General features: G+C 33.0%; 1 protein-coding gene across 3 annotated transcripts in view; it reads left to right on the forward strand.

The window, feature by feature from the left end:
- LOC118734026 (protein lozenge) overlaps positions 1 to 4244 on the forward strand; it is a 128815-nt gene extending 124571 nt beyond the window's left edge. For all 3 annotated transcript variants that reach the window (XM_036463712.1, XM_036463714.1, XM_036463713.1), the window contains one exon: positions 2259 to 4244. In XM_036463712.1, the coding sequence (XP_036319605.1) occupies positions 2259 to 3181 (923 nt within the window). In that variant the 3' untranslated portion in view covers positions 3182 to 4244. The remainder of the gene's footprint in view (positions 1 to 2258) is intronic.
- Positions 4245 to 13629: the final 9385 nt, after the last annotated feature.

The raw sequence follows: 13629 nt of genomic DNA on the forward strand, positions 1-13629 counted from the left end.
TTTTTCTCCTACATATCAATAAGAAATAAAGCCCTTTCAAACCCATTTCGAACGATACTCATAGTGTAATAATTGATTTCACTTAAAAATAATTTGAATTAAATTCGTTTATCAGGTGCCCACTCTTTTTGAAAAAATATGAAGTTATTGCACATCCACAGGCCAAGCCCTTTAATTTGATACCTCATTTTGTAAAATCGAACGAACGGTACAGATATGTATTCATATTTATGTACATACATACGTAGATTACTAAAAGAAAAAAAATCCATATTAACTGCAATCAACATACATACATATGTACGTGGGTATGTATTTGCATACATACGCTGCGATTAGGTTATAAATATTGCGCCATCTGTCTCTCAAAAGTCGAAATATGTACCCACATACACATACTTTTTGTCTCCTTCTCTCACTTCCAGCGCATGCAATTGTTTGCAAAATGATGACGAAGTTATTTTGTATGGAAAATCATTTATGCCCATATATTTGAATAAAATAAACATACTGAGAAGATATCAACCAATACTTCCCATATACCAAACGAAAGGAAAAGACTTGAATTTTTGACTAAAGAAAACAAAAACAAAATCATTCAAGCGGTTTTCGAGCATTTTGGTAATAAAAAAAGTTTGATAATTTTTTCAAAAATTTGTTGCCCGAAAATGCCCAATATTTTTTTAAATTTATAAAAAATTTGTGCATGATATTTCCATTGCTCCAAAGAACCTATATCCCGAAAATAAATGTTATATCTGCAAATCATAAGTTGCTAGAGCACTTTAAAGGCTCAAAATTGACCCCAAAATAAGCCAATATTTAGCGTTGTTTATACGACAGAAACCGAATTGATTAGTTACAAAGATGAACTTGTCGCTAGGTTTGAAATTTTGTCTTTGAAATGTCATACTTTTCTTTGAAATCGCTTCATTAGTTTTCGTGCAATAAGCGTTTTCGTGAAGCTCTAATAATTACAACTATGTACAATATTTGAGCATAGCCTCCATATCGAAACGTAAGACGTATTCAACGTCAAAAATTTTAAACGCCCTCACAAAAACAGCGAATTCTTAAAACCAATATACAATTATTTACCGCCGTTTAAATAAACATCTTATAAAAATATACATACTTATGTATATCAGATGCCTATATTTCTCCATACATTTTGCTAAAGAATTTCAGATCCTCCCTTCGGCAGCAGAATATGAAAATAGGACGCTAAGAACTTAACAAAATGAAAAAAAAAATATTCACTATTGCAAAAACTGGATGAGCTACACCGAAATCCGTGATTTATTAGACTGTTTTGCTGTAGGTTTAGGTGCTTATTTAAAAAAAAAAAATTCATCTTGCACAAAAAAAAGAGATATCCAACCTCATGAAGAATAAGCCGCTAAAGCGAATGGCGTACTTAGTTTTTTAACACAACCAACCAGAAAGTTACCCACACTGCCTAAAGTGACTATATGGTATTATATTTCACGAATTTTAAAATTTATTTGTTAGGATTTTCCAGATAGTATTAATTTTTCTAAAAATAAAATACTTAAGCATGTAGCTAATTTAATGTAGTTTTTTAAAACAGCTAACGGATCTTGAATTGATTTATATTTGACTTGTAAATTAGGTTTAACTAAAGCCATGTTACACCATTCGCTTTAGCGACTGTTACTTCATGAGGTTGGGTATCCTTTTTTGCTTTCATGGGAGAGATGAATGTTTTTTCATATAAGAACCTAAACCTACAGCAAAACAGTCTTATAAATCACGGATTTCGGAGTAGCCCATCCAGTTTTTGCAATAATTAATATTTTTTTCATTTTCTTAGGTTCTTAGCATCCTATTTTCATATTCTGCGGCCGGAGGGAAGATCTGAAATACCTTAGCAAAATGTATGGAGAAAATAAGGCATATGATATACATACATATGTATATTTTTACAAGATGTTTATTTAAACGGCGGTAAATAATTGTATATTGTTTTTAAGCATTCGCTGTTTTTGTGAGGGCGTTTAAAACTTTTTTCGTACATATGTATGTATGTATATAACTTTTTTTCCTGAATAACCCAAAACAACATATGTAATTCAAATATCACGGTCACAATAAAAGTCGTTTACAAAATTCATTCGTGCAAATTCACTTCATACTGAAGAGTTTCAGCTACTTAATATAATATAAATTAATGTATTCTAAAAAGCGCATTTTAATTCAAAACCTCAATAATACTTGTAATTTGTTTTCTCTTGCAGAATCTAATCAACTGATGGGAGCCACAGACTGGACCACTGGCTATGCATCGACCAGCCCAGGCGCCTACAGCGGCTATCGTACGCATCCCAATTCATACCAGTACCCACATCCAACACAGCCCGCTGCCGCCACCACGAATCTATCCCACTATGGCTATGACACTAGTGTGCCTCCTCCACTGGCTGTGGAACATCCCAACCTACATGTACCCAGCATGCTCACCGACATGTCAGCGCTATGCCCTACAAGCGATTATTCGCACAGCGGCATGACAGCGTCCGCCGGCTCTTTTGTACCCCATGCTCAAGCGCCCATTTGTAGCCCCACGCATTACGGTGGCTGCAAATCGGAAATGGAGTCACTCAATCCCACCTACTCATCGTACAATAGTTTCGCCAACGGCTACAGCAACTACAACTATAGTAGTTGCGCAGCCCAAGGAGCCGCGTACCCGGGGCAGACGCCTCACACAATGGTACTTTATCCACAACTCTATTCCACAGTTAACCAAAACCAAATTCACGTGCATGTCCATGAAAATTCGCTAACTATCAGCTCGCTGGCTGGCTGTCGGCCGAGCATTGAGATAGGGATCGGCACCTCAGATCACGAAACGATGGGAGCGCAAGGATCCTCACAGGCATTGCACGATGGTCAAATGGGAAATGCGAATAATAGTGGTGGAGGTGGAGGTAGTGCCACAGCAGCTGGCGTTAACAGTGCTGCCGCTACGGCCACACCTGGCGAACATTCACTGCAGCACCAGCACCCGCAACAACAGCAGCAGTCGCAAGTACAACAGCAAACACAACAGGGACATTTGGAGGTGGCACAAGGAGACGCGAATGTGACTGGTGAACAACACAGTGGAGCGCGCGCAGAAGATGTGGGAGACATGGGTAATGTATGGCGTCCATATTGACCGGGCGCAGACGAATTTGGCAAAGATATACAGGCAAGTGGCGGTTGTGCAACCGTAAGGGAATATTTATTAGCACATTGAACTGAGCTGGGAACTGAAACCCGGAGGAGGTGAAAATTTATTACATACATAAATTTTACATAAACATTTTATGTGTATGATTATAAAAATGTATAATAGAATTAAAATAAATTGTTTATGAATATTTAGTTAGTTTGTAATCTCCCTGCTAGAAACAACTGGTTCGAAATTTTTAGTTTGCATAGTAGAAATAAGTAAATAAATAATTCGGATATACCTAGTTTAATCGCACAAGTCTCTACGAATCAGATTTCAACCGGTTTAAAGTAGTGCTTAAGTGGCGTGTCTAAGGTTACTTTCTATGCTGTTCTGAAACGATTTTCCATTTGCCATAGTTATGGAGAGCATTCGTTTTTTAGAAGGACAGTACTTTTTTTAAGGTTCATTTACTTGTTTTTCGAAATATATGTTTTGTCCTTTATTTCAAAATACGTTCTTTGAAAATGTTTCTTTTAATACATAAAACACGCCCTTATTATACATAAATTAATGTATTTTAAAAACTGCTTCCTTTTGGTTGGTGTTCAAATTTGTATGCTTTAAATAAGCTGGATTTATATGATCAAATATAAAAGCTATAAATTAAGAGATTGAGTTGCTTATCGCTCCATAATCTATAAACAAAAGTTCAAACAGCCACGGTTACCGATCAAAACTTTTGTGGACTTCAATTAAACGTCTGTCTTTACACTAAAAAAAAATATTAAATATAATACTCTTACCATTGACTCGTAAAAAGTGTACATACATCAATAAATACATATTAACTAATTTTTTAATGGTAATTCAATCGTCCATAAAAAAAGAGTTAATGTACAATTATGAGTAAGTACTTAAACAAGTACTTACCGAAATATTTACAATACAAATTTTCAATAATTCTGTTATTTAGGTTAAAAACGTATATATCTCCATACATACATATATGTAAGTGTTTATTCATAAATATTAGTACAACTTAATTTACAACAATTTAATAAAAAATACATAGTATATATTTCAATTAATTTAAATATGTTTAATTAGAAATATAAAAGAATCCAATAAATAAATATTGAATATGAACAAGAATGTACATTTTCTACTGCTTATTTAAAGGAGGAAAAAAATATTGTCACAATACCCAATTTTTGAAAAGACTCGTTTGAATTTTTCAATTCCAAGGTTCCATAAAGCTCCCAACTTGGCAGAATCTGAATTCAATATTTTAATGGCATCGAATAACATTATTAGTCAATCTATGACTAAGATGTTGTGGAATCTGGTCGAGGAGAGCGGAAACATCGCCAATCCCGTAACAAATAACAAGTAAGAAAGTATAAGTTCGTGCCAGGGATACCAACTCTAATAAGTCTAATCCTCTAAAATTCCTTAAAAAATTCCCCTATCTTCCATGGTATTCCCCCAAAATAACTTTTACTATTTAAGGCACTTCATTCCTATTTTTAATAAAAAATAAATATCATTAATTATTATGAGAAAACAAGGACAGTATTTTTTAATAATATATAAAACTAATACTTCTGACTATATTTAGTCAAGCATATCTATCATATATGTATATCGGGCATAGATGGGCTTTTCCTTTGAATCATGTAATACTTGATGAAGTTTTTGTAATTATTACTATTTTTTTTAATAGTTGTTTTGTAACTAAAATTGTCTCCAAGTATCTATGTCAAGCTAATTTCTGAAGGTAGTTTTTTTTATTAATTTTGGAAAAAATCATAAAAACTTACTTATCGCGTTGCGATGCATGCGTGATCCCACACGTGTAGATAGCAAAAAATACAAATCATTAGGGACACGAACTTCGATACGATACGATACCATGTCGATACTTTGAGCATACGATACCGAAATTTTTTACTCGATAGTTTTAAAACTATATTTTTTAGAATCGAATATCTTAAACTCAAATTACAAAGATAATGGGCCGTATGCATAAAACTTAACCAAATGCTTTTAATTCAAATTTCAGACCTTTTACTCAATTTGTTCAAATAAAATTAAGTGAAAGGTATTTTAGTTTTCATGCATACAGCCCAATGTGATTCAGAATTCCTTCCGATATAAATTGGGCGTTGACTTTAGTTAGTGTTAGAATTGCATAAGGCGGGATTTGAACCAGTGGTCTCGCTGCTTTACGACAACACCACAATCTCTACGTGTAAAAATCATAATAGATTGGCGTTTACACAATTTGTTAGTGTTTGGCGGAGCTTATCCTCCGATTTGTCGCGTGCGCCTTAATGTTGTACCACAAAGGAGATCCATACACTTTTACGCCGACTTTGGACGGCTATTGTTTTTTTTATGAGAAGCTGTTTTCGTCAACGAGGAAGTTCTGAAAATCTTCCGCAAAATCTTTCTCTCGAATACTCCAGGGTCGGCTCATCTGATGTTGTCATTGTTCATGCTTCTGCGGCATATGTATACCAGCACGGGCATGATGAGTGGCCTATAGTTACGGTGACCAGATTTCTGTGGACATCAGGAAAATCGGGACATTAGTAATGCATTGAATCTGCCCGTAAAATTTTGTTTTTAGAATAAAGAGACATAACATCTTTTAATACAGTTTTATTTAAAACAAAACAAAGAGTAAAAGATCTGGAAAAATTATCGTAAAAATGTATACACAAAAAAAATATATATGGTGGTGAGAATGTCAATAGACATTTATCAAGTTTTGGCGTCTTTTCTTTATTTAAAAAAATTTTCTTATTTTTTATAAAAATATAGCTTACTATCTAACTAAACCATGTAAATCAAAATTTAAAAACTTTGAATTTTAACAAATGCTGATAAAAATCTTAAACAGATTTTTTTTGAATTGTTTGGAGTATGCCCATTCAATTCAAAGTGCAAGTTTGAAGTAGCTTGGACTTACCGTTGATTTTTGGCAACTTTTTTTTTCGCGCGTATTCTTCCATACAAAGGATGTTCGCCAATTTTTTTGTATGGAGAGATGAGCAATACCTTCCACAAAAAAAAGTCCAAGCTACTTAAAGTTTGCAGTTTGTATTGAATGGGCTACAAAATTGCATACCCGGAATGTGTCTAAGAAAGCGAAACTAAAAAGCTCAAAGTTTTAATGAATCTTTGTCGAACTTAGACAATTTTTGTACGACGTTTGAAATTTTGACTACATGGTCTTTGTTAAATAACGGCCTACAATTTCATAAAAAATAACAAACATTAAATAATCGAAAGGGTAATAGCCAAAGAATGTTAAAATTTCTCCTCCCTGTTTATATCGTTGCCACCGTATCTACAGGTTATATTTTGCATATTTATGCATTTTTGAGGGAATAAGTATTTGACTAAACTCAAGTTAGAATCGTTTCATGAAAAAAAAAAGGAAATTTAACAAAAGTAGAATAAAACATAACCAAAGATGATGTACGTTTATCGCTGCCTTTTTGTTTGTAAGAAAAATTGTTTTTGGGTCACAGTACAGGGAGACTCTTTTTAAATTAATAAAGAAAACACTGAAAATCGGGACCTAATCAAAACAGATATAAAAAATCGGGATACGTCATGACTTTTAAAAAATTTTTAATGGGACAATTTTCTCAAATTCGGTGCTGTCCCGGCAAAATCGGTGCGAATTGTCACCGTACATATCGTCGCTGGAATAAAGAAACAGTGTAAATTTCACATACACTATTATTCGATAAGCGTGCCAATGGATAGACAATCCTTTAATCTATTAAAAAATCTTTAGTTTTCTTAAATATCTTTTTGAATCACGAACTTATTCGCGAAAAACGAAATTTTATACAGTGTAGGTACTATAATTGTTTACAAAGAGTGTATGGTGCACTTGCACTATTATTAAGAAAATCTCAAAGAAATTCTTGTAATATTAAAATGACGTTAGAGTATTTTACTTCATTATATTGCTGCTAACTTTCACAGGCAGCTTCAAAATGTGAACAATAGAATGTTGTAATAATCAATAATTTTTCTGAGTTTGCGACCAATACATGGTTAAAAATTTCGGTTTTAATTTTAAACTTTTTGGACTACATATATGACCAAACTAAATTCAGTTTCAAATACAAACCTTCCAAGTTTAAAAAAAAAAGAGAGCACATATTTTGAGTTTAGAATTTAAACAGTTCGGTTTAAAATTTACAACCCAAACATTTTCATAATTAAGAATAAAAAATAAAAAATCTTTAATTTCACGCTCCGTCTGATGGGGATTGAACCCGGACAGCCTTGGTAGCAACCAATTGTATCAATGCATCTTTGCACAATCAGCTACAGCCACGCATGTACATGTGCTTTCATATGTTGAGTTTGAATCAACACCACATTTCGCTTTGTGCAAACATTTTCTATTTCGGTTTAGATTTTAAACCAAATTTTCTATATTACGAAACCTAGAAACTAGAATTAAAACATTTTGATTTGATTTTTAATCCACGAACTTTTTGGACTAAACTTTAAACCAGAATATATTTAAAATTGCTTAAAATTATTGACTGGTTTAAAAAGTAGACTATAAAAGATTAAAAAAGGCAGTAGTCTCAGCGCGGTTTAAAAATAAACCCCAAATTTTTGACCGTGTATAAAATAGTGTACAATGATTTCATATAAAAATGTTCAAAGATAAAATAGTGTATAAGCAGATGCTTTCATAAAAATGGGCTCAAATGGTATTTGTAATTAAAATTGGACCGGATTTTTTTTGTGAATTAACAGCTAAGGAATCAGTAAAAAGTGTGGTGTATTTAAAATATGAATATTTTGAATAAGAAGAGCACAATTAAAGTTTAGATTTGGTCGACTGGATTATAAAAACTTGTAATTCGTTTTTCTCAAAACTATTTATACGTTCCATGTTCAACTACTTCATTACTCCAGCGACGTTATAGTGTGAATCAGTGGCGTCGCCAGGATTTGGCGAAGGGGGGCAGGGGCGATTAAAAAAAAATTTGCATCGATAACTTAAAGTTGTGATACACAATGGCTAGAGGCGTCGCACTATAGGCAAAACACGAGTTTTTTTCAAAATCGTAGATCTTCGCTTAGAAAAGAGACAATGGAATGAAATTTTTTTATCGTGAAGATAAATGATCATATAATATAGGAAAACTATAGAGAAGTTACAACAACAATAACTTAACCTTCACCGATCAAAATGTCACTTTTTTTAATTTTGGATTTTGGCTCCCATTCCACTAGAAAACACTATATTTAATACACCATTAGCACTGTTTCTGAAAGATTTCTCTTTATTTTATCTTAAGACTCGATGCTTGGGACATTGGATGCTGTACCCGAGTGGCCAGATTGGAAAAAGAAAAGCTACCTTTAAACTCTAATAACTCGTAAACTATCAGCTTTCACAAAAAAATTTATATAACAAAAATGGTTATACTGGTCGATATCTTTACGAAAGTGCAGCATTTAACCCTTTAATGCAGGCTGTCATATATGAAACGCTTTTTAACCCTTTCAAGCAGAGGCAAAATGGTTCTCAATATGTTTTCAACGTACTTTTTATTTATTTTTATTTTTATACCCGAGCGCACTTGTGCACAAGGGTATATTAATTTGTTCACATAACGGTTGTTTGTAACAGCCAAAACGAATCGAGATAGATATAGACAAATGTATACATAAATGCTCAGAATGAATAGAGAAGTCGATTAAGCCATGTCTGTCTGTCCGTCCGTCCGTGTACACGATAACTCGAGCAAAAATTGAGATATCTCAACGAAATTTGGTATGTAGGTTTCCATTTATCCAAGGTAGGTTGGTATTTGAAAATGGGCGAAATCGGACTGTAACCACGCCCACTTCCCATATAGCGGTAATTTTCAGAAATACGAAAACTGCGATATTTTAGTAACTACTGGAGATTATTCACTCAAAATTGATATTTACAATAAGTTTTAGACGAAAAATAAGAACATAAATTTTTGGAAAATGGGCGTAGCCACGCCACATGTGTATATCTTGGTAACCGCTGCACCAATTTCTTCCAAACTTGGCACAGTTGTTTGCCTTGATACAGCATACTAAATGGCCGAAAATTTCAAAAATCGGACAATAACCACGCCCACATCCCATATAACGGTAATTTTCAGAAATACGAAATCTTCGATAAATCAGTAAATATTAAAGCTAATTTATTCAAAATTGATGCTTGCAACAATTCTTTACCAAGAAATACGCTTATGATAAAATTTTGTAAAATGGGCGTGGCACCGCCCACTTATGATCACATATATGTATATTGGTAACCGTTCTACCAATTTGTACCAAACTCGGTATTTTTATTGTGCTTTCCACATAAAAGCAAAACATTGAAAATTATTGAAATCGGACTATGGAAAAAGTTTCTACGATTCGGACTATGGAAAAATGTTCTACGATTAATATCTACGTCAATATGAGAAAAAGCACGTTCAAAAGCATATTGAGAACCTTTTTCCTCTGCCTTGAAAGGGTTAAAAAGCGTTTCATATATGACAGACTCTGCATTAAAGGGTTAAATGCTGGATTCCATTATCTCTTTTCTAAGCGAAGATCTACGATTTTGAAAAAAAAAACTCGTGTTTTATTTCGTGTTTCGTGGGCATTCTTTCATATATGTATGCATGTGCCATTTCTACCGCTATATATTTTTTGTCTACTCGGTTATTCCCTGGGGAATTCATGCTTTATTTAAATTTAAAAAATTAAATTACTACACCATTTTAATTAATTAGTGTGTAGTCCAGTTTTGTTTTGTAGAAGTCCCGTTAGTATACACTTCAGTTTTTACACATTGAATATATCTGCATTTACGCGTATCTATTTACATTTATTTATGTACAAGTCTACAAAATCTTATTACTTATAAGGCGATTTTTAATCTTCGTTGCTTAACACACATTTTTGCAATTACTTCTTGTGTTGTAATCGGCACATCATTATGTACCGCTAACATCGTTAAACCATTCAGCCACTCCTTAATTGTATAAAAAGAAGGGACAAATAAGATAGCATATTCAACAATTGAGTAGTCCACTTGCAAAGTGCGCTGTGTAAATTTTTTTTAGATTTTTAGTTTTTGGTGGGTTTCATGTCCACTAACAGCAGAGTGAAAAATTTTTCTATATTCTGAAAAAAATAGCATGAAATGTTAACTACTCTTGCAAAAGTCGCTATAATACTTATTTATACACTTTTAAATGTCTCCTCTTCGTATGAACTTAGAAAACTGCAAGAAAACGTGGTATTTTCGGTGCCTAGTGGAAGAGGTCGTAAAAAAGAAGCAAACCAATCTTCCTAGAGGAGAGAACGCGAAAAGCTAGCTTTGTAAAAGTTACTGTTGTCTATCCCCCCATATCCCTCCCCTGGCTACGCCACTGGTGTGAATTTGAACGGCAGAGTACTTAATATAAAAGATTAAAATTAAAATTTGTTTAATGATTCATTTTTAAGTAGAATACATATAATTCTTTTGAACATTGAAAAAAATAAATAAATAAATAAAAGTGGGACAGCTTGTCCAATGCTTCAGCTTTTTTTCAAGATTAACCCTACGCAGATTAAAAATGCTTTAAACAGAAATTAATTTAGGGATGCCAAAATATCAGGAAAATTGGTATCCCGGGATTTCGGGATATTTTTTAGGTAATCCCGGGATCCCGGGATTCAAATTGAGTAATAAATTTTATGAATATGAGTACACGGTCAAAAATTTGGGTTTAATTTTTAAACCGCGCTGGCACTACTGCCTTTTTTAAACTTTTATAGTCTACTTTTTAAACCAGTCAATAGTTTTACGCAATTTTTAATATATTCTGGTTTAAATTTTAGCCCAAAAAGTTCGTGGTTTAAAAATCAAACCAAAATGTTTTAATTCTAGTTTCTAGGTTTCATATATAGAAAATTTGGTTAAAATCTAATTGTGGTTAATGCGAATTGTGGTGTTGATTCAAACTCAACATATGAAAGCACATTTACATGCGGGGCTGTAGCTGAGTGTGCAAAGATGTTTGATACAATTGGTTGCTACCAAGGCTGTCCGGGTTCAATCCCAACCAGACGGAGCATGAAATTTAAGATTGTTTTTTTTTTATTCTTAATTATGAAAATGTTTGGGTTTAACATTTAAACCGGTTTGTTTAAATTCTAAACCCAACATATGTGCTCTCTTTTTTTTAAACTTGGAAGGTTTGTATTTGAAACTGAATTTAGTTTGGTCATATATGTAGTCCAAAAAGTTTAAAATTAAAACCGAAATTTTTAACCGTGTAAAAATTCAATATCTGAAAGCATTTAAACATACTATTTAAAATTTACGATAAACTGATTGTAAAACTCATATATCGCTAGCTCAGAGTGAAAAGTTGCTAACTTCACTTTTAATGAAAAATCATATTTTGATATAGGAGGCTAGATAAATTAATATTGTATCGTTTCGAAAAGGGTAAAGGTCCTTGTTTTATGTTTTCTCGTTTATATTCAATGAAAGGAAAATTTGCTAAGGCCAAAAAAAGCTCCGAAAATTCGATAAGGCCAAAAAATAAAGATCGAATCCCTCTGATTCATATGGAGTTTTGCTTTGCTTTAAACAGGCAAAATGTTGTATTCAAAGTTTTGCGAAATACTTGAAGAAAATGGCTATACGAAGTGTTTTCCTCACCTGTACAATTTTTAAATTGCACTCTACGCTAGCGATATTTATTAAATCAGACAAATTTTAAAGTAAAACATTTTTTTTAATTGTATTTAAAAAACCATGTGATTGAGGAACGTATACATCACAAATAATAATTTAAATACCAGGTACTTTTGAAAGTAACGATAAATAAAAAAAAACATAAAACAAAAATATACAAAAACAATTTCTCTAAACATGTTTATTCTACTCTATAAAGAAATGCCGAATGGAGAATTTTTTGCCATTTTGTTCGCAATTTACTAGAAATTTTGAGGGTGTACGAGTCAAACGGATCTCAGAATCGGATTCAGCGGGTCGAAATACATGTTGGTAGGTGGGTCTGGTTAAAAACACTCACCCCTTTTTTCCGGTGTTGTTATATTGCACTTAAAATGTTTTCATAAGAGCAGCAAAGCATTCAAAGCGGAGCTTGACCTGCAGTTTTTACATACAAAACCTACTGATGAAAAACATATTTCGGCATCAACACTTTTAGGCTGAACTGCCAGAAGGAAGGTCTCCTCCATTACAAAATATTTGAACTTCTTTTACCAGCACGTTTCTCTTTTTTCGATTTGAGGAAGTTTTGATTAGATTGTTCTAAAAAATTATCTAACTTTTCTTTAAAACTATCTCTTTCGTTTACATTAGCGACGCTATGAGTAAATTCATTGAAATCTTCTTCAAAAAAGGCTCAGACTGCAATTTAAAAGTACAGCTTCAAGCTTTTTGTTAATTGCAGTCAAAACGGCATTTTACAAAAATCATACTTCATAATTCATAAACGAATTCTTACTATCAATTCGATATTTCAAAATTTCCGGGATCCCGGGATTAATGCAAGCAAATCCCGGGATTTCCGGGACGTCAAAAACACCGGGATCCCGGGATTGGCATCCCTAGTATACACGATGAAAGAGGTTTTCTAGGAAAATGGCATGAATTAAGATACCGCATGGCATGAATTAAGAGATGCGGGCTCGAGATATGCATGTACTTGGATTTGGAGATTTTGAGCCACAGTTTTTGACTATGAAATTGATTAATTTAAAATTTTACTTAATAAGAAACAAGTAAAGTCGTCTAAGTTCGGGCGAAGCTGAACTTTTATCACAAGTGGACGATGACGCGCCACACACTGGGGCCGCCTCATATGAGCGGGTGCTCAAAATTTTCTCATTCTCTTTCCCTTAGACTCCCTTGAACTGCTTTTTAAGAGTAAATTTTTGACGTCTTAACCCATAATTGATCATCTATTAACCCATTGATGGCCCAGATTTTTGTAATGTCTTATGTTAAGTTAATTTGATTTTATTATTATGCAAATTATGCATTGTTGACCATATTTTATCCCATTACTGGGCAATTTTTTATAGAGTCTTTCCCCAGCTAATTATATTAAAAATAGGTAAGTTTAGGTTACAATATAATCAGGAAGAACAAGTCCTTTCGTTTCGAGGATAGCTTTATCAATGAGTTCGCAATATTTAGAACTAAGTTACAAGCGATAAAATATAATAACAGTAACAAAGTGTGTATTTGTTGTAATCACTAGGAAAGAGCATGAAACAGGGGAAGTAATTTATATAGAGTTCAGTTAGATAGTAAAATACAGGAAATATATAAAAAAAATTTCGTTTCTATGTAAAACATAATGGGATATGTGCATGGTCCAAACAAAGTTGAAAGTTAA

Source organism: Rhagoletis pomonella, unplaced genomic scaffold, assembly GCF_013731165.1.
Source record: "Rhagoletis pomonella isolate Grant_MI unplaced genomic scaffold, Rhpom_1.0 Rhpom_scaffold_00002, whole genome shotgun sequence".
In the NCBI taxonomy this organism is placed as follows: Eukaryota; Metazoa; Arthropoda; class Insecta; order Diptera; family Tephritidae; genus Rhagoletis; species Rhagoletis pomonella.